The sequence below is a fragment of the Haliaeetus leucocephalus genome, unplaced genomic scaffold (genome assembly GCF_000737465.1).
Source record: "Haliaeetus leucocephalus isolate CR32 unplaced genomic scaffold, Haliaeetus_leucocephalus-4.0 Scaffold217, whole genome shotgun sequence".
Lineage (NCBI taxonomy): Eukaryota > Metazoa > Chordata > Aves > Accipitriformes > Accipitridae > Haliaeetus > Haliaeetus leucocephalus.
This window is the reverse complement of record NW_010972653.1, coordinates 11,366,438-11,387,245: the sequence shown is the minus strand read 5'-3', so window position 1 is coordinate 11,387,245 and position 20,808 is coordinate 11,366,438. Positions and strand designations below refer to the sequence as shown.

Sequence of the window (20,808 nt, the reverse complement as noted above, 5' to 3'; positions counted from 1 at the left end):
TTGTGGAGATAAAGCTTGTCTATCAGGGACTAGTGGTTCAAGGATTTCCTAGCTTGATTAAGGTGATTTTTTTCAGTTGCGAAGGAAAGTAATTTATTGAAGAGAGTTGTGTGATGATAGTATGATCTTCTGTTAAGCTGCAGTAGGAGCCATTCTTCTTATAACAGTGTAAGTCCTTTTCTCTTGGCAGAATTTTGTTAAGAATCTGCACCAGCTTGCTTGTATAGTGTCCATACACTGTATGTTAAATTTAAAATTGGAGTTAAGATAACATGTTTTTCTCCAAAACTCTTTTGCCACCTCCTCCCATCCCACAATACCTGCTTGACCACGTAGAATTCATGAAACTGGGGATGTTGTTTTGCAATAGATAAAAACTTTCATAGTATTACTTTATATTTTAATATAATAAGTAATTTCAAGTGATTGAAATATGCATGCATCCATATAAAGGTGATAGTTTTGTTGATGAGTAGATTATTTGCATATATTTCTTTTCTTTAATCAAATGATGCTTCCATTTGAGTAACTAGTAGCAGATTGCTAGTGTCGTCAGAAAGGGGCCCATAAGAGGAAGAGGCGTATAAGTATACTGCTAATTCTGTAAAAATAATTGGGTTACCATGTGTTTCTGCTGCTGTCTACTTTTAGTTTTTCTGTGTGATTAAATAGTTGTAGCTTGCTGATTTTAATGAGTGATTCAATTGCAGTGCCTCTGTGCCAGAATAGACCTGCATTTTGAGCAGCCTTATAACACTTGTGTAGGAAGATACTTGTTTTAAAAGAAATTTTTTAAAAAGTGTTTAGTCTGTAAATGTACTGTATTAATTTATTGCCAAAATGTAGTCAAATAGAAGACTTTAAATGTAACCTTGCTATTGAACTCTGGGGTGTTTAAGCTGCTTTTCTGACTCAAGTTTAGGACTTTAATATATTATTTTCAGCTTTACTTGTAAGAGGTAGGGACTACTGAAGACAAATGTGCATGGAATATGAGGGAAACTATCTTGTTTTAATTAGTTGTTGGGTTTTTTAAGTCTTAAAATACCTTTAAAACACTGCATTTCTTGTTGTTCAAGAAGTTTTCTTACCCCACAGTGTTCATAGGGAAAGTACTGAAACGACTCTATGCTGAAACTTCATCATCTTCTCTTGTGCACACTTCAAGTAGAGAAGAGGAGGCGGTTCTCAGAAATCTGGGCTCAAAATCCAAAGAAAAGAGTTTGGATGATGTTCAGACTTCATCAGCAGATGTTAGCGCATCAACTGGTACACCCTGCGAATCATTTCAAGGTGAGACTGCATAGTCCTGTTTCTGATAATGTGCTTTCAAATATAGTTACTTTACTTGAAACAGTATAGTACCTATTATTTTTTTTCATCTATTGATACCAACAGGCACATTTGAATGCAAGTGCTAGTGGTACTTAATATGTAGAACACTTGGTCAGCATGTAAGTCCTGTGAAAGCCAAGAAATAGTCTTGGTGTATATGCACGAATGCAGCACTTAGCAATAGCTAATATGAAACTTCAGTGTACGCTATAACTGTCTTTGGTGTAATGTCTGTTGAAGAGTGAGAAAATAACTTACACTGGTACAACTCTGCTCAGCTATTAGAGATACACCAAAAGATTGGTGGGAGTACATGCTCCAGCACTTCCTCCTGCCCTCACGTTGCAACATAAACCCCATGGGGAACGTAAAGCCAACAGAAGGCAAATATCAGTTCAAGCACTGTGTTAGTACCCTGCTAAAGAGTGTTATTTTGTCTGTGTTTATGCAATGAAAGTGGCACGTGAATGTTTTGACAGGTAAGTTAAAACAGGTTGTAAAATGTGGATGCTATGCTAAAAGATGAAGCAGTTGCAAAATGAGGTAGCTGTGTTATTACTTGTGGGTGAAAGCTCTGTGCATAAGTACAGAAGAAGTGTGAACTGCTTTGTGTTTTAGCTCATCTAAAACCAAATTTTGCCCTAACTGAAAGAGGTTGTTAAACTGACTTGAAATAAAAAGGCATGTTTCCTGAGAGTATAAAAAGCTTTCTCTAGGGGATGTGCTCAGCTAGACCTTACAAACAAGGAAGAACTGATTGTGGATATGGTCTGGGCCAGGAGACTAAAGTCCTAAAAGTAGTGAGCAAAATGAGTAGTAGGATTAGATCCCTGTACTACAGAAGAACAGATGTTTGTCTTGTACCAAGCAGATCCCTGAACGATTGAATGAAAGACTGGTCTGAATTGCAAAGGATCTTTGGAGAGCTGATTGATCTTCAAGAATAACCTTCTTAAAGCACAAGAGTGACTCATTTTGACATGCGGAAAACTAGGCAAGTGTAGCAGGTTGCCTGACTGTATTGGGTCTGGCTGAGATGGAGTTAATTCTCCCCATAGCAGCCCTCATAGTGCTGTGTTCTGTATTGGTAGCTAGAAAGGTGTTGGTAACACACCAGTGCTTTGGCTGCTGCTGAGCAGTGCTGGCACAGCATCAAGGCTGTCTCCAACATTTTCCCCCCCTCACTGGCAGGCTGGGGCTGGGCAAGATCTTGGGAGGGGATGTAGCCAGGACAGCTGACCCAAACTGACCAAAGGGATAGTTCATACCATATGATGTCAGCTCAGCTATAAAAGTTAAGTAAAGGGAGATGGAAGGGGGGGCATTTGTTATTTATGTTTGTCTTCCAGAGCAGCTACTATGTGTACTGAAGCCCTGCTTCCCAGGAAGTGGCCAGACATCGCCTGCTGATGGGAAGTAGAAAATAAAATCTTTTGTTTTCCTTTGCTCTCGCGTGCAACCTTTGCTTTATTAAACTGTCCTTATCTTGACCCACGAGCATTTTGTTATATTTTCTCTCCCCTGTCTAGTTGAGGAGGGGGAGTGATAGAGTGGCTTTGGTGGGCACGTGGCATCCAGCCAGGGTCAACCCACCACACTGACTGAGCTCAGATGTGTCAGGGACCAGCAATGGGAGGGTGAGGGAAGGCTAGCTGGGACAAGGTAGGCACAGGAGCTGTGTCATAACTGTGGAAGCAATCCCACAGTACCAGACATGCTCTGCTCTCCTTTTCCAGGTAACCGTAACCAGGTTCAGCCAACAGTCCAGTGACACCAGGCAAGTCAATAGTGACAAGGCAGGTCTGAGGTCAAGCCAATATGTAAAGTCTGTGAGTCAGCGTGTGCATCAAATGGGGTATGTGCCCAGGCACAGGCATGGCTGCAGTCTAGCTTAAAAGCAGCTCCTAAGTGATGTGAGGGGATCCCCTGCTAAGACAGCTTCTTAGAGGTCTTTCATAAGCAGCTCTTTCTTCATAACAATCTGGATCACCACCTGTGTGATATCAGAGAGCTGTCTGTAAGTGCATGCAGCTAAGCTCCTAGGAGGGAGCTCTGGGCCCTTACAAGACAAAAAGGAAATACAGAGAAGGTGAAAGCAAGCATTATCTACCCAAGAGAAATATAGAGATGTTGCCCAGGTATGCTGGGATGGAGTTAGGAAGGCCAAAGCTCAGATGGAATTGAAACTCATGAGATATGTGGGAAGAAACAAGAAGGGTGGGGACAAAAACTGGAAGGCTAAAGAAAATGCAGGCCCACTACTCAATGGGCAAGGGACTAGTGATAGAAGACAAGGAAAAGGCTGAGGTACTTGGTGCCTTTTTTGCCTGTTTTTACTGGTAACATTTGTCCTTAGACCTCCCAGGCCACTGAGCCTAATGATAAAGTCTATGGGAGTGAAGCATTGCCCACAGGAGATGATGATAGCTAGGGAGTAGTTAAGCCAGTTGCACAATTGCATGTCAGTGGGACAAGATGGTGTGCATCCAGGGCTGCTGGCTGATGTCATGAAGAGGCTGGTTTCTATCCTCTTTGAGGATAGAAATCACAATTGGGATGTTCCTCAGTGACTGGAAATGGCAAACATTGTACCCATTTTCAAGAAAGGCAAGAAGGAGGGTCTGGAAAACTGTGGACATGTTACAGAGTAAATGCAGCTTCTGGAAGCTGTTTCCAAGCCTGTGAAGGACAAAAAGGGAATTGGGAACATTAAGTCTTGGTTTACCAAAGACAGGTTGTACAACCCAGTTGCTTGCTATGATGATGTGACTGGCTTGTAGATAGGGAGGGCACAGTGCATGTTCTTTAATTTTTTTTAGCAGGGCCTTCAACATAGTCTGCTGTAGTATTCTTATAGCCAAGAAGGTGAGGTATCAACTGGGTAAGTGAATGGTCAGATAGACTGCCAGGCTCAAAGGATGGTAATCAACAGTACAAAGTTCAATAAATGGCCATGTGCTAGTGGTGTACTTTGGGGATTAATACTGGAGTGCAGAGTCCAGTGTCTGACATGGAATAAGCAACAATACAGGCTGGGAGTACCCTGGCTGGAAGCAGCTCCACAGAAAAGGACCTAGGTGTTCTGGTGGATGCCCAGCTGAACATGAGTCAGAGTTGCATCCTTGCCACAAAGGCAGCAGATGACATACTGTGCTCTACTAGCAACATAGCCAGCAGTTGGAAGGAAGCAATCGTTCCTTTTGTGAGACCACACTGGAGCAGCGTTTGTGAGTCCATAATGGAAGTACTGTGACCAGTGGGCTCCTTAGTAAAAGAAAGGTAGGGACAAAGTAGATTGAGTCCAATGTAGGGCACTGTAATGGCCAGAGAGCCAGATGGCATTATGTATGAGGAGAGACTGAGAGAATTGAGTTTGTTCAGTCATAAGAAAAGAATGTGAAAAGGAAATCTCATTACTTCAACTACCAAATGGGAAGGAGGACTATAGAGAAGACTGAGCCATGCAGTTTTTGGAGGTGCTCAGTAACAGAAGGGACAACAAAGAAGTGGCAAGAGTAATTCCAACTAGATGGGGGAGGACATTCCACCTTGAGGATGATGAAACATTGGGAATGGGCTGCCCAGAGGGAGTTTTGGTATCTATCCTTGGAGGAACTGAAAACTAAACAGTGTACTAGAAAACCTTATCTAATTGGGTCATATTTTAATGGGGTTTGGGCTAATGACCTCCAAAAGTCCTTTCCAACACATACTAGTCTAGAAATCTGTGTTACTGGGGGAGTTGTTTGTTGGGGTTGTGTTTTGTTTTTGTTTTTTTTTAATTAAAAAAAAAAAAGCCCCCCCCCCATCTGTAATACAGATGGCTAGTAACAGGTTGGCTACAGGGCTTTCTTACATGTCTGTGGTAGAATTTGGTTTTGAAGGATTGTGTGGCTGTTGTCCTGTATTGCATCCTGTTACTGTGACAAGATTGGCTGGTAATCTCAACTTGTTGTAGTTTCATTTGTTTGATACCCATTTTGTTTTTCTAGATCAGTATTTCTAGTACTTCTTTTGTGTAGTCAATAATGAGAGGAACATTTTCAAAAGGCTGATAAAGTGTTAAACTTATTCTATAAAATGATATTTGATAGCAATGGGAACTAATTGTCCTTTCAAAATAGGTAACAGGCTATTTATTGGCTCTGTGATGAACATGTGCTAAATAAGCATGACTATGGAGTGATTTCTTAAGCTAAAAATGCCTTCATTTGTAGTGAATCTATACCATTCCTTATAAATCAGGGCCTGGCTAAACTCCCACTAAAGTGGGAGGTGAGGAGGAGAATTTAGTTGACCTTGTGATATATAACTCCTCTGATTGTCTATACCTGGTTCCTAATACAACTTTCTTCAAGTTAATGAAACTAAAGCTTTTGATCCAGAATGCTAGTACAGGTAAAATATAGCCTATGGGAAAGGGAACATGGAGCAAAAAGAACAGGTCCATATTTATGATTTTCACAGCCAAGTAACAAGGCTGTTCCTGAAATTAACAGCAAACTAGCTGACCTTGTTTTCTGTTGGAGGCAAGCAAATGCTATGGTAGTACAGAAAGGGTTCTTCCTTGATGATCTACAAGTGTGTACTTAAAAAAAAAAAAAAGCTCTGAAGAGGGTTGCAGTGATAAACTCAGAGGAAAAAGAGAAATCAGTTGTCCATCTGTGAAACCAACAGGTAACTTAACCATTCTTCCCTGGTTGTGGTTTCATTTAAATTTAAGGAGCTCTTGCATGAATTGTCATTTAAATGTTGTGATTTTATGGTAGTGGACACTGAAAGTACATGTTTAGTGATAGGCTGTAAGATTTGGAGCTATAAAATGTATGGTCTTGGACAAACATAAAGGCATTGACTTAATTTTTTTATCATATACTATTTTAAGTAACTTCTTTTATTGTAGACCAAAGGTTATGGGCATAACAATGAAACAGCTGATCATTTAAGTAGCAGTAGTCTAAGATGGACAATGGAAAATGAGAGGGATTTTTTTGTGTAAATACAAACTCCCTCCTAGTTTGAAAGTGATTATTTCAGTCCTACAAAATCTGCTGAAAAATTTAATTTAGTGTCAATAAGAAATTGAGGATTTCTTTAAAAAGAAGCTGACCCAAAGTCTAAGTATTTTCTAGCATTAAATAACGGCTTTTACTATAAAACTCATCACGATGTTCTACTTGCCTTTAACAGTTATTTTCAAATTGTGAAAATACCATTACCTATATGCATGAGCTAACGCCCCCTACGTTCTTATATTTATTCTAATGCAGTTGGCAGCATTGCCTTAAATTTCTGCATCTTGAAGCATAATAGGGACTTATGCCCATAAAATTTAAAGATCATACTTTTATATCCTGTAAATATTTGAATTTATATGCCTCTTTTGAGATCAAGTTGAAGTTGTGATGCTTAAGTATATAGAGGATCAGGACCCATGTTAATGAATGGTTCCCATTTAATTTTGGTAGATTAATTTAGTATCAGAAATGGTTGTCCCATAAAGCTCCCCATAGTTCTGGAACTAAAGCTTACAATGAGGCCTGGAATAACTAGAGATTGAAGGGAGATTCTGTCCTTTGTGACTACAGAGTGATCTTCTGAATGGTATTTGTATTTTCTTTAGGAAGATGGTAGGTCTGTTAGGGATGGAGAAAACGTGTGGAGGTGCCATGCTTCTTCTGAACCACAAAGAAGGGGGGTAGTCACTTATTTCTTACCTCTTGAAAAGATAATTTTTTTTTCTTAAAGTGACTGAAAAAAACCCTAACAAACCCAACCACATGCCTGTGGCCAAAATTTCTGTTCAAGGGCATGCTAAGATGTACCTTCCCTTTGGATTCTAATTGTCCTAAAACAAATTTCCCCCCCCCCCCCATTCTACCAAAATACTCAATGAGAAAGTGATGTAACCAAAATAGGGGTTCTCCCCCCCACCCCAAGGCAATTAGGTAAGACTTTCTAAATATTTCTTCCCTTGAGGAACTTTGTTCTTTCATTGCAAGAGCTGTAATTCTTAATTTCAGAAGATGTAAGAAAAGTTTTTTCTTGCTTCAACATAAAATTAAAGAGGGTCTAGATAACCAGCTTTATTACCTTAAACAATTTAAAAGTTGCGCATACATGTAATAAACCTGAGCCTTCTTGGCAGGCAAAGTATTAAGAGAGCAAATGGAAAAATGAAAGCTCCTACAAATAAGAGGACTTAATTTTTTTTTTCCCCTAGGGCCACAAAGATGATCAGCAGACTGGAGCACCTCTCCTATGAAGACAGACTGAGAGAGTTGGGGTTGTTCAGCCTGGAGAAGAGAAGCCTCTGGGGAGACCTTATAGCAGCCTTCCAGTACCTAAAGGGGGCCTATGGGAAAAGCCAGAGAGGGACTTTTTACAAGGGCATGTAGAGACAGGGGATAATGACTTTAAACTGAACGAGGGTAGATTTGGATTAGGTGGAAGGAAGAAGTTCTTCACACTGTGAGGGTGGTGAGACACTGGAACAGGTTGTCCAGAGAGGTTGTGGCTGCCCCATCCCTGGAAGTGTTCAAGGCCAGGTTGGATGGGGCTTTGAGCAACCTGGTCTAGTGGAAGGTGTCCCTGCCTATGGCAGGGGGTTGGAACTAGGTGATATTTAAGGTCCCTTCCAACCCAAACCATTCTACCATTCATTCTATGATTCTATGAAGCTTGTGAATATGCTTCCAAGTGCGTCATTATAAATGCTTAAAAACTTGCGGTACTACAAAAAAAAGTGGCAAAAGACTAAGAAAGCATTTCTATTAATTACTCATTTGGATATGAGCTTTGACTAAACTTTGTTCTAAGGATTGGTTTTGTTTGTTTCTGGCCCGTGTTAGGGCAGGATCTACTTGCAACAAGGATTAACTTCATGGAGAATGTTTCTCTTGAGGTCTGCAGTTCTGTGATTTCTTTACTTTTTGTTGATACTTTAAAACCTCACTACTTGTTTTTAATGTCTTTGTAGTATGTAGTCAAAGTAGACATGCATGCTTCTGACTAGAGACTTGCTAACTGTAGAATTGGCTTTTTTAATGGCCGCCTTAGTATCAGGACTTTTTCTTGGTCAAAATTATAACCACTTTTTAAAGGACTTGGTATTGACTGATTGTTGTTTAGTATCTTCCTTATAAAAATTAAAATTTAAGAGTTGCTGAAGCAGGATAATTGTATACAAGTGAAATGTGTAGTATTCAGTTTCTCTGTATAAAGCATGCTGTTCCACTTTGGGGTTTTGTGTTTTCCTTAATTCTGAAGGAAATTGAAACGCAGAGAGCCTAGGCAGAATTTCAGATCTTGTGGAGAAAACCTATTTGATCTTTTTTGTTTCCTTCATTTATTTAAGTAAGAGGTAATGAAGAAAAATACTAAGCTATTATTACTCCTAAGTTTTAGGGTTTTTTTAAAAAAGGGAATCCAAATTATGCTATATAAATAGACAAAATGCAATTTACTCCATATTCATTAAATACAAATGTGAATGTCTCTCAATTGTGAAATATCCCAGCATTGTTATCCTGTATAAGGAATTCCTGTCAAAATTCAGTACAGCTGTGTGATTGTTTTGGGTTTTGTGTTCTCCTTCATACTTTTTCCATTGAAGTCACTAATGCTGACAGCATACTGCATTTAAGAAGTTATCACTGGGACGCCTGGACTGTGTCCTTACTCATCCTAATCCTGTCTTCCTGCAGCCATTCTATTATAGAAAACTTAAGTTTGTGACAGGAGTGCCTAGAAGACAAAACTTGTCTAAAAAATATGCATGGACAGCCCTGGCTCTTAGTTGATCAAATTGAAGAGCATATGCTTGAGAAATCAAACTCTAGCAGTACCCAATGCAGTAAACAGCTTTAGAGACTTGTTAAACAATTCAGCTTTGTTTTAGTTAATTACTCTAAAAAGCTGTCTATTGTGAATAATCTGAAGAGCAATGGAGATCATAATTATTATACAACACAGTGTTGTCACACACTCTTATGTTCTTCTCTCAAGGCCATAAAAATTCTCATATTACATGCTATATTACAGTGGCATTATACTGTGAAAATGGGACACATATTCAGAAGTGAGTAGAGTATTTGACTGAAGACACCAACCTCTAGTGGCTATGGTAGAAATGGTGCCCAACCAGATTTACAAGCTGGTAGCTATATGCTTGGGAGGAATGTAGAGATCTGGTGTTTGGGGGGGGGGGGGGGGGGGAAAAAAAAAAAACAAAAACCCCCCCCCCCCCCCCAGACAAAATAAATGGTCTCTGTTCAGACTGAGTGGGCTGCTTGTCTATCTGTAACTTCTGTTGTGGCAGAAATAGCTTCATAGTTCAGTCTCCAGTTCCCCTAGCAATGCTTGCTTTTATTTTTTTTTTTTTTGGCTTTTTGGCAAAACATGTGTATATACATTCACTCATTCTTCTCTTCTACATCTTCATTCCAAACATCTTAGCTGTTGTGGAGAAACTTGCTGGCCTCTGTGACAACTGAAAGCAATTTAACAAGTAGCTCATCTAATAGTATGTAGTGGTTGCCTAATTGGAGTAGAAAATGCCGGCTTTAGCTGTAAGTGTAAACAAGCTCTAAACCTAAATGTAGCCAGCTGTAGGAAAACCAATTATCTTGAGAAAGGAAACAGAAAAATGGCTTGTGTAAGAACTTGATAAAACAGATTTGTTTCAGCTAGAGAAGGGCAGATAGACAGTCCTAAGGTGAATCTAACTGTAGTATAGTAATTATGTGTGTTAGCATTCTTGCTGTCCACTTTGTCTCCCTGTTTGAAATTATTTTAATGTATTGATGACAAAACAGGTTGTGTGAGATACCTCTACTGCTCCCATTTACACTGGGGACTTTATTACTTAAGCTGCCATTGCCAAAATTATAGTTATTCAGAGTCAAATTTCATGTTTTCTGCTGTTACACATGCTTACTTTCTACTTGTCTTTGCTACCAACTGTAACCTCTAAGAATTACTTGAAAAGTGGAAATGCTTGTAGTATGAACTTGGTACTGAACTAAGTTCAGGGCGAATTATTTTCCATAACTTTTTGTGCTTCTGTGGTTTGCGTTATTTTTGTACACAAATAGGAATGGACTCTTACTGATGACTTCCAATTATGGAATAAAAAAATGTGTGTTTTGGGAGGAAAAAAAGTTTTAAAACCTTAAACTTTGTTTATTTTTTTTTCTGATGAGCACATCTGTTTATTTCCTAGTCTAGTTTCAGGTAAGTCCCAGTAGTGACATAATCACTTAATCAGTGAGGGTAATTAACTAATTGCAACTTAGACATAGCCTTTTAGATTCAGTGTTGTTGCATTTATTTTAAAAAAAATTATTGACAGGGATGTATCTGGCTTTTGAAAAGTGCGTTGAAAAAATAAGATCTGCAGCACTAGGAGAAATAATTGAGCAGAGTACTAACTTAAGATAGCTTTATTCTCCTGTTTATACAGCTAGAATTCTTAGACATCTAATCAAAATATTGCCTATAATCATATACCAGGACATCTATGAGACACTGAAGCTTTTAACTTAAAATAAATAACTTAACACTTAGCTGCGTAGTTTGGTTCATCAGTACCTCATATTCAACTTTCACAAAACAAAAAATAGCTTGTACCACTTCTTAAGTTAGCTGTCTCGTAATTTTAAAACTGCCATCTGGCTGTAGTCAGATTCTGCTCTGGAAAGATTCTGTTTCTTGGTTTCCTTGATCAAGGCTTTTTCCTTACTTCACTCTCACTTTGTATTGTGCTTTGTTTTCATTACTTTTTCTGAGGGAATGTAGATGTTTTAATGGTTCATAAGTAAAAATTCTTCCTCAGATGATGAGTGAGAACAAGAGGAAAAGGATTTCTGTTTTTTTTTAATCTGTTTTTTCTCTGTGACAAAGAATGTCTGCCACTTCTAATGTAATGAAACTGAGGCTAAGTTATAATGGTAAGTCCTGTCTCCAGTAAAGTGGGCTATAATACAGCCTTCCTAGGTGTCTAAAGAAAATTTAAGAGTTAGTGTGCTTGTGGGAGGTGGTGAGGGAAATAAATTTGAGCTCTTATTTCTTGTTTTTTGTGAATTTCCCATCCCAACTTTGGGCCTTGTAAAATGGGTATATCTCTACTGACCCTAAATTTCCTTCCAAAGTTTTTGGTTTCCATCAAGCTGAAGGAAAAGACAGTGATGAGGAAGTGCTTCTGAGGATTTTCCCAAGTTGTTTTTGTCTTTTAATGCTCTAGTCCTCTAAGCATCAAACCACTTCTCTTCCCCCTATTTTCTCTTCCCTGAAAACTTTATTGATGTAATGAGGTCTTTAAATTGCAAGTTCAAACACGTTACTTTCATTGGTAACTTTTTCAATTATTCCACTGGAAATATCAGCAGAAAACAGAATGGTTTAAAAATGTTTTAAACTAAACTTAGATGGTGATGTCAGTTTTACTAGCCACAAAAAATTGCTTGTAAGGAATGAAAACCAAGAGAAAACAGTGCCTTGGTTTTGGGGTTTTTTTTCCCCCTTTATACAGCTATATAATGACTTATGGCATAGTTTAAAATAGGAAAAAAAAAACCACCTTTGTATTAGCTTTATGTTATCTTACACCTGTTTCAGCTCTTAAGAAAGAAATCAGATTTCTGCTGTTAATACAAATGAGGCCTAGTATTCAGTGGAAGAGAATGTTAATTTTAAACTGAAAGTGCTGCAATCTACACTGAAATAAATACATAGCCATAAAGCATGTAAGAAGAGCAAATGTGTTTGTGGAAATAAACTATTAGAATTTAGAATGAAAGAAATCTTAAGACAGTGTGGCAAAATGCTATTGTATGGGAAAGACTTCACTAAGCCTGCAGAGTAGATAGAGACATCTTTGAGAAATAATTCTGGGCAAATAGTTGCTACAAAAAAATCCCACCCTGTTCTAAAGCCCTCAAGAAAGGGACTTTGATCGCACTTAATTGTGAATAAACCCGAACAGCAGTTGTAGGAGTTGAAGATCTCAGCAGTGCTGGGTCACAACACCATAGTTACATGCTTCTCAATTGGATGATGAATCTGAATAAGGAAGTGTTAAGATAACATGTTAACACGTGTTTGGACCTCAGTACAGTAGATTTTAATAAAATTGAAAGTTAATTTAAAACACAAAATAGAGTTTAAAAACAGAATAAATAAAATCCAAAGTAGATGGCTTTTCCAAAGTGCAGACAGCTCAACAAAAAGTAAGTTGGCAATATTTGTAGAAGTATTTGAGACATTTAATACAAGATGAGTGCATGGATCATCGTTCATTTGGATGCTGTTGTTATTCCTCTTTCCATCCTCCCTCCCTTCTAATCACACTTGTGCTTGAACAGGAAGCCTGAAATGTAGCTTGTCAAATATGAAGTAGACCCTTCTTTCAATAAATATTACAATGTGCTTAGTTGAAAAGGGTTGGGAATCCATCCCACCAAACTCATGGGTACCACTGAATTGATTGTATCTGGTTTCACTGAAAATCTAGTCATTATCTTGGAAAGGACAAACTGTAAGTCTGGCCATCAGCTCCCCTTTTCCATTCTCTTCAATTCGCATGCTCTCCACATGGGAGAGAACTGGCAGCAGGGCTGCCGTAGAAGTTAGTTCCAGACCTGAAGCCATAGGCCAGGGTTAGCTCCCTAGGGATCTGCCTAGTGAAACCTTGTACTCATCTTAGCTCATAAGCAGGTGCAGATTGACATACACTAGTCTTATTTCCTCACATGTGGAAAAGGTGGGATGGAAGAGAAATTACTTTGCACATCCATCTTGTTGGCTTTCCATCAGTGTGATAACTGGCACAAGTCATTACAGGCCAATGAGCCATGGGCTATGTAGAAAAAGGAATTTTCATTGAAAAATAAATGTTGAAGACCTAGTTTTATTTATCTAGTTAAGTGCACTGAGTCACCCAAGTCACAGAAAGGAGTGCTTAGGAAAGACTCTCACAACTACTGACTTTGTTTACTTTATAGTCATTTCCATTATTTGAGAAGAGGGAGCAACCTCTGTCATCTAGACTTTCTCTTTTTAATATAGTGAAGCATTTCTAGTGACGTGAAGTGTCAGGAGGGAGGTTGGAATGAACGGACTTTAGTGACAACATGCTACCAGATACTAATGGTATACACCTTAGGACACGGGAACAGTCTTCTGTAATATGGCTAGGCTTCTACAAAAAAAATCTGGGAATACAGTGAAAACATGCTATTTCTTCTATCAAAGGATAGGGTGCTTCTTCTGTTTAAAGATAACTGAGGAAAGTAGCAGAAATTAAGGTCAATCCAAAAACTTCAGTACTCCTGTCTAAGCTAGTATGTAATGACCGATAGTATTGTCAAAAAAAGTATTGGAATAAAATGAGTGTATTGTACTACTTCCCCACGATGTTCTCCAATAGTTTGCAGCTTAAGGATTTTCTGAGCCAGAGGACAACATGTACCTGTTTAATTAGCTGATTTTTTTTTCTTTTCTTAATTTGTTGTTTGAATCAATGTAATTGTGCAATTTGGAATAGAACTATACACTTTGAAGTTTTACCTGGCCAGCAGGAAAATTTATCATTCAAACCAAATACCAAACATCTTCAAAATTTTAAAGCTGAAGTGAACTCCGCAGAAGAAAACACTTTTTCAGTATTCTGTTATAGGTATTTGTGCCAATAAAATGCTTGAAAGTAGCAAATAATGTGACATGAGATAATTAGATGTCCAAAAGACATTCAGTAAACTTTTTTTATTTAGAAAGAGGCGAAGAATCTTTGGAAGGAGTATATCTTCAGCCAAAAACTGGCTTGAGTGACTCTCCTTGTTTATTCCAATAAAGTACAGATAATGAGAGGGATGGATTGGACACTAATATCTGCAGATGAGAGAAATTTTTCTATTAGTTAAATTAGTAAGATTGGGCACTAGCACTGTTAAAACAAACTAAAGAAATTAGACCGTAATAGTAAACTCCATAAAGGGAGTTCCAGAATTTTGAGAGGCAAGTTCCTACCTGCAGTAGTGAATTTGTACAGAAATAATTCATCAACTACTCCAATCACCCGGCAAAGTAGCACAACATTTCCGTTATTGTGTGATGGTTATCATTTGAGTAAAACAAATGACCAGCAGTAAGTGCCTGTCCATTCTTTGCTAAGTGTCTTATTATCATCATTTTTTTTTTTTGTACCCAGTATGATTTATCTAGTATTGGGGGAGAGAATGCTGCTGAAGACTGAGGTCAAGCAGCAGGAATTATGGAGCACTTTAAGGAAAAGCATTGTACTTTCCAATTGCACAGAAGACTATTTGAGCTAAAAGGTTCTGCCTTTGTGTAAAGCACTCTAATATGTGTGTTGATGTGAGACTGGAAAACAATCCTGTGAAAGTCAGCCTGTAAGTAGAGGATGATGGTACAAGGTATAACACCTCAGGTCTCTCAAGTTACTCTCACATACTAAGGTATGTGACACGTTACCATCACAAAAACCTTACCACCTGAACAAAAATGTGTATACATTGGGGGATGGAGGGGTGTTTAGGATCACCAGATTTGATTTATAATGTTCATGCTGATGAAGGACAATTTAATGTCTTCACACTGATAACTGTTTTTCAGTACCACAGCTCAGGAGGACCCTCAAGGTGTGTATGTTCTGCAGTTAGTCACTGATATTACCTTTGCTGCACTTCAATTTATGAAGGTTTTCTGGAGGAGACAAAACTCTCTTGCCCAGGATTTGCATGTGCACTGTCTTTAAAGATGCTTATCTTGCTAGTCAATGAAGGGGAAGGCGATAGTGCATCTATATGCTGTAGAGATAGGGAGGGGTTGTGTATGTGCATTGGGGATTGTCATAGTTTTCAGGTTACAGTCTCAAATCTCTCTTATGTGTAATAAAAATGAGGAATAGCTAGAACATGGCCATATTCTAGCTTACATAATAAGTAAAAAATGCACTTTAGTAAATATAAAAAAATAAATTTTATATATAATTTTATATAAATATAAAAAAATTTAAAAAGTTTTTCAAAGGAGGTAATAGACCTTCAAGCCTTATTTTTGTCCAGGTTGTATGTACTGTAACACCACACAGTAAGTAGCTACTAAGAATAACAACTTTTGTAGAAGGTATGATACTGAACTAATCAGACCTTGGATTTGATCCAGTATCACTCCCTCTCTTCCTCTGTTTTCTGTAAAGACCTCTTTTGGGGGATGAACTCTTCTTCCGTTTGGAGAAGTGATAGCCAGACGTTTCCAGAGGATAACTTTGTGGAAAAGATCACAGTCTTGCTCAGATCGGCCTCACTTAACGGTTGTTTGGGGGAGGCTGCAAGATGTTCTAGCTGAATTCTGGGCTTGGGTCCTCTATTTGCTCCGCGTCCTGCCCTATGGGACCGCAGCAGGAGGTTACCAAGGCTTTCTGAGTTGCCAGGAAGCACTTCGTGGGGAAGACAAAATTTCTGTGTAAGATTGTGAAGCTGTACCAGGTGCAGGTGCCCAGGTTTTGTTAGTGGGGACCTGCTGGGCGGCCTCTGTGAGGAGCGGCCGGGGCTGCCCCGAGCCGGACACAGCCGGTTCCAGCCCACCCACCCCAGGGCACCGCTCAGCCCCACAGACAAGGCCGGGGCGCCTCAGGGGATAGTGTGTTTAAGAAGGGAGAGAACGCTCCCAGGAGAGGAGGGCACTAAAAGGAGTGACAAACAACAGTGGGAACAGCAGGGTCAGAGGGGGAGAAGGAGGTGCTCTGTGCTTGAGCAAATGTTCCTGAAGGGCTACAGCCCATGGAGAACCCCCACCGGTGTAGGGGAAAAGGAGGGAGCGGCAGAGAGAAACCATTATATACTGACTGTAAACAGGCACCACCACCACCTTGCACTGCTCGTTGCCTCACTGCAGGGACTGAGTGTAACCTGCGGTGATAGTAAGCTGGGAGGAGAGTAGTTTGGAGTGAACATGAGCCGGGGAGAAAAGGTGTTTTTCCTAAGTGCTTTAATGTTTGCTTCTTTTTGTTTTGTTTCTGTTTCCCAATACCTGAGTCAGTAAATAAATATTTCAAGTAACTGGCAGTAAATGAAGTTAATTTTCCCAAGTTGAGTCTGTTTTGCCTGCAGCAGTAGTTGGTAAGTGATCTCCCTGTCTTTGACCCATGAGAGCTCTCATTCCTGTTCTTCCGATTTTTTTTCCCCACCCCACCCTCGTCCTGCTGAGGGGGGAGCGAGCGAGCAGCTGGGGGGGAGTTTGGCTGCTAGCCAGGGTTGACCCACCACAGAAACTAGAAGCGATTCAGTCTCTGCCCAGGGTTTAATCAGTCTTACCAGCAAGCGGAGGACCAGGATAACATGAACACGTGTTCTGGCCATGTCTGCGTTCGAGCTGTGCCCAAGCGTGCTTTGTGTTCAGGTGATCTGGAAGCCATGCTGGTGGTACGTAGCACCGTTCTGAGCTGCAGGTAGGGGAAAGTTTAAGGATACTGAAACATAAAACTTTAAAACAAAATACACTGTGTTTACCTGAGCTGATGACAGGCAGTTGGCAATTCCATGGCTGGAAGCTTTACCCTCAGGTCCTTCTTAAAAGGTCTGATACTTGTTTGTAGTAGGATAGCACGAGATAACATAGCTAGCCAAGCTACTGACATACTTGCAGCTGTAACCTTGGTAACGGCGTAGTTTAGATGCACTTTCCTACTCTGTGCACGAGGTTGATTTGCATGCAAAGTTGCTCTTCGTGTGGGGAATGTTGTGGAGAAGAACATGAATAGGAGACAACTCGATTCAAAATATTTATTCTGTATTCTTAGTTTGCCTTTAAGAGTAATGCTTGTTCTTTTTGTGGTTTTGTAAATGTCCTTTAGATGCCTTTTTTTTTCCCCCATAAAATAAAACTAGAAATGGAATTCATGACTATTAACTAGTAGAAAGAAGAGCATTCTTGAATACCTCCAGTATCTGATTACTTTTGTTAGTCAAAAAAACCCTTTTTGTGTCACACTTTTATAAGCTTAGCCGATTGCTTTGCAGCAACGTTTATAACTTTATAACCAACCCATTTCTTCTTAGCCCAAGGAGACTATGGCCCCAGGGTGGACAAATCCCGACGTAATGGCTTGAGACTGAGATATTTGCTGATACACTGAGATTAGAGTTGTGTGTATACTTTTTTTTATGTTAACAGTTTGGTTTGACATACTTGTAGAGGATTAGCAAGGACTAATTCTTGATTTATGGTTTGTGAACTACCTGAGATGTATATAGGGTAAATAAGTATGTAATTTGGAGACTCCCATTTAAACAGGTCAACTTAAAAAAAATTTTGAGTCATCACTCATTTACATAGTAAAAGTTGTTACTGTTCTTCTTTGTAAGATTAGGTCTTGCAGGTGGTCCCCCAAATTCTGTCACATGTAACTGTTTTGTCCTGGGAATATCCTAATATATCTACTCCTTTTATGATTAAAGGGTTTGAGTTAGTCAGGAGTGCTGCAAATTGAGTTTCATGTTTTCCTTGTCATCTTTGTTTCACAAAACCTAAATATAAAGGAAAAAAAAGAGCAAACTTGAAATTCTTCAGAAGGGATTAACTAAAGAAACATTTATGCATGCTTGTAATTTAAAACTACCACTAATCAGTACTTCATCATTAATCAACCTGGGTAGGGGAAAAAAAAATATCAATGCAAGTACTGCCAGTTCAGTGATTTGGTATTGTCTTCATAGAAAGGATCTGTTGAAGAATTATTCCAAATTAACTCTTAGTGGATCTTTTTCCAAATCATGTAACTGATCTTCATCTTTCTGTATTACTTATTTCTTTTCCTTTCTTATCCTTTAAAGTAAGCATCATCAATATCAGTTTGAAATTTTCTGGCTTGTTCGAGAAAAACAATAACTTTCTAACGTGTTCTCAAAACAAAATTATTACATCCTGATGGTGAAAACAACTGTGATGTAGCTTTTCAAAAGTGCCTTGAATGTTCTGAAATGTAATTTATTATAGATATCCAAGATGATCAGTCATGCTGAACTCTTTGAAGTGTGCTGTGAGACATGTCGGTGTATAGTTAAATTATATATTTGCATACAATGTGTATAGCTAAATTACATATTAGAAATGTAGATCACTAACAAGAATTATTCTGCCAGGCACAACTGTATTTTAATTGTTTAGGTATTAGTCCAACCGTAGCTGCAGCTTGGTAATAGGCTTGGATCATCTGGGATCTTCTAGCAAGTTTGTGGTGTAAGGAAGTTAATTGTGACCATCTGCCAAAGATGTTTGTACTGTATATTATTTTAACAGTTCTGTCTGTGTGTTTTAAAGGGGCAAATTGCCCCCAAGAAGGGAAGGCTAGTGCTGTGTCTGTGCTGGCTTACGGGGCTGGCTGAGTAGAGAGAAAAACAAAAACAAAAACACACCAAACCAAACAAAAAAAACCTGCACTGAACGATCTAAAAACTCGTACTGACTGATCTAAAATTCTGAACAATCTAGAATTACATTGCAGCATCTGGAGACACCCTGAACATACTGGCCTTCTGGAACGGCTTTTGTCTCCCTGTGGTTGATCTCTACTGTTGTCACTACTGAGAAAAAAAATACAGTCTGCTCTTTGGACTGGTTTTGTGTAACTGGAGCAGAGATGCATCTCTGTCATTCCTACAGAGTTACTTCTTGTCTGGTGAATAAATGAAAAGTTTATACTGCCACTCTTGCACGTATTTTTAAATACCTTTTAACGGTGAAAGAAAGCCTACAAAAACAGTCTACTGCTATCATCACAGATAGTTTCTATACAATGAAATAGTTGGAAACCTGGCCCTTGGCACTCTTCACCCCCAGAAAGAAGCAGAGAAAGGATGAGGAGATGAGCCATCTTGGGCAGGCACTGCTGAGGCTTAAAGTGTGGCTTTCAAACTCCCTTTATTTTTGTGCCCTTCAGAACAGTATAGGCTATGTTTAAAAGGTCTGCAAATGGACAAACCACAGTTCTGTGATTCTTTTGCTTCTATCACTTCGTAGTCAGCTTGTATCTCTCCATCTTTTATGAAATAGTTCTTAAAGAAATAGTTCTTAAAGAAATCTGCTCATGCTGAATGAGGAAGAATGTATAGAGTGTCTCTTAAAATATCACTGTAAGTGGAAGCTGCTTCTGAATTTAGGGCAGAAGAGTTGTCTGATACAAGGAGAAAAAAGTGTTTCTGGTGGAAAGAACTAACATGTGGAGTGTTTGTTTATTTGTAGCTGCTACAGAATTCAGTGCAATTTTGTTGGTCATGGGATAATTTCACTGTTCCACACATGACTTTCTCTCACTTCCTTTTCCTCTAAGGATTTTCGAGACCACTTATTATCATTGCTGTAGTTGAGAAAATATTTGAGGAAATCAATACTGAGATCAATAGCCAGACACTTTGTTTTTTCTGTTTTGTAGGTAGTGACAATACAATTCTGTCTCCAAGGAGAATGTACACGGTGAATCTTCCTCCAGAGGGTTACGTTGCAGTTACTCCAGATGCTATTAGTATTTCAGTTTCTGAAAACTCCAACAGTAGTGCTGACTCAAGAGGTAAGTTTGTATGGTTGTGACCATAATGAATTTTTCTGAAGAGAAACTTCTTAGCAACTCGTGTCAAGTAGATCCAAATTGCAACAATGCAGTATTTAAACTGTTGCTGCCAGTGGGTGTCACTGTTTTGCAGCATAAGCAAAATGAGGCTGTACATCTCTATGGGTTCATTTCCGTTGTTGGAGTTTGAAGACCAGATTCAACATTTGGTTATAGCCATATAGTGCCACTGATCTTACTGAAGTTACATAAAGTGTAACTGAGGACAAAGTCCTTGGCTCCTCCCACTCAAGTGCCACATGTATATTCATGCTATACTTGCTTACAGTCATTTTTAAGAGTGAATGTTAGATAAAGCTGTTTTAATAAGTCTTAATCCTGATGTTCCGAGGAATTGGGCAAAGACTTAATGACCTTTCAAATTTACTTCTCCCAATTAGAACAGATATTCACCCGATTGGAGTTGATGAGGGGAGATACTAATCCTTTAGTGTTGAGAGGCTTTCTGATGAGAAACTGTGACCAGGTAACTTCAGAACCAGTATTTAGCGTTGTCAAAGGATACAAGAGAAGCAGCACAGGATCTGCAACGAAGTGGGCTCTAAGTTGACCCCAGTTAAGACCATGGTTTTCTGAATGATGTTGCTGGAATTAAATTGATTCTGTCTGTCTTAGAAAGAAGTCCTAAGCTTAAATAAGACAAATTCATTTAGTTTTTTCAATTGCTGTGTTCCTGTAGATGTGTTTGTCCAAAATCACTGTCATTTGCTGCTAGGGGCAGTCTACAGCAAAGAAAATACCCAGCTGAGCCTGCTGAAATAAAACCCTTGATAAGCAGTGTTTATTGAACTACTATATCTATTTCAGCCTGGAGATTGCTTAAATGT

At 38.9% G+C, this 20,808-nt stretch overlaps 1 protein-coding gene across 1 annotated transcript in view; it reads left to right on the top strand.

The window, feature by feature from the left end:
• ERICH1 (glutamate-rich 1) overlaps nt 1-20,808 on the top strand; it is a 79,822-nt gene that overhangs the window by 18,646 nt on the left and 40,368 nt on the right. The window contains exons 3-4 of the mRNA XM_010566760.1: nt 1,099-1,293; nt 19,787-19,921. Of these exons, the coding sequence (XP_010565062.1) occupies nt 1,099-1,293; nt 19,787-19,921 (330 nt within the window). The remainder of the gene's footprint in view (nt 1-1,098; nt 1,294-19,786; nt 19,922-20,808) is intronic.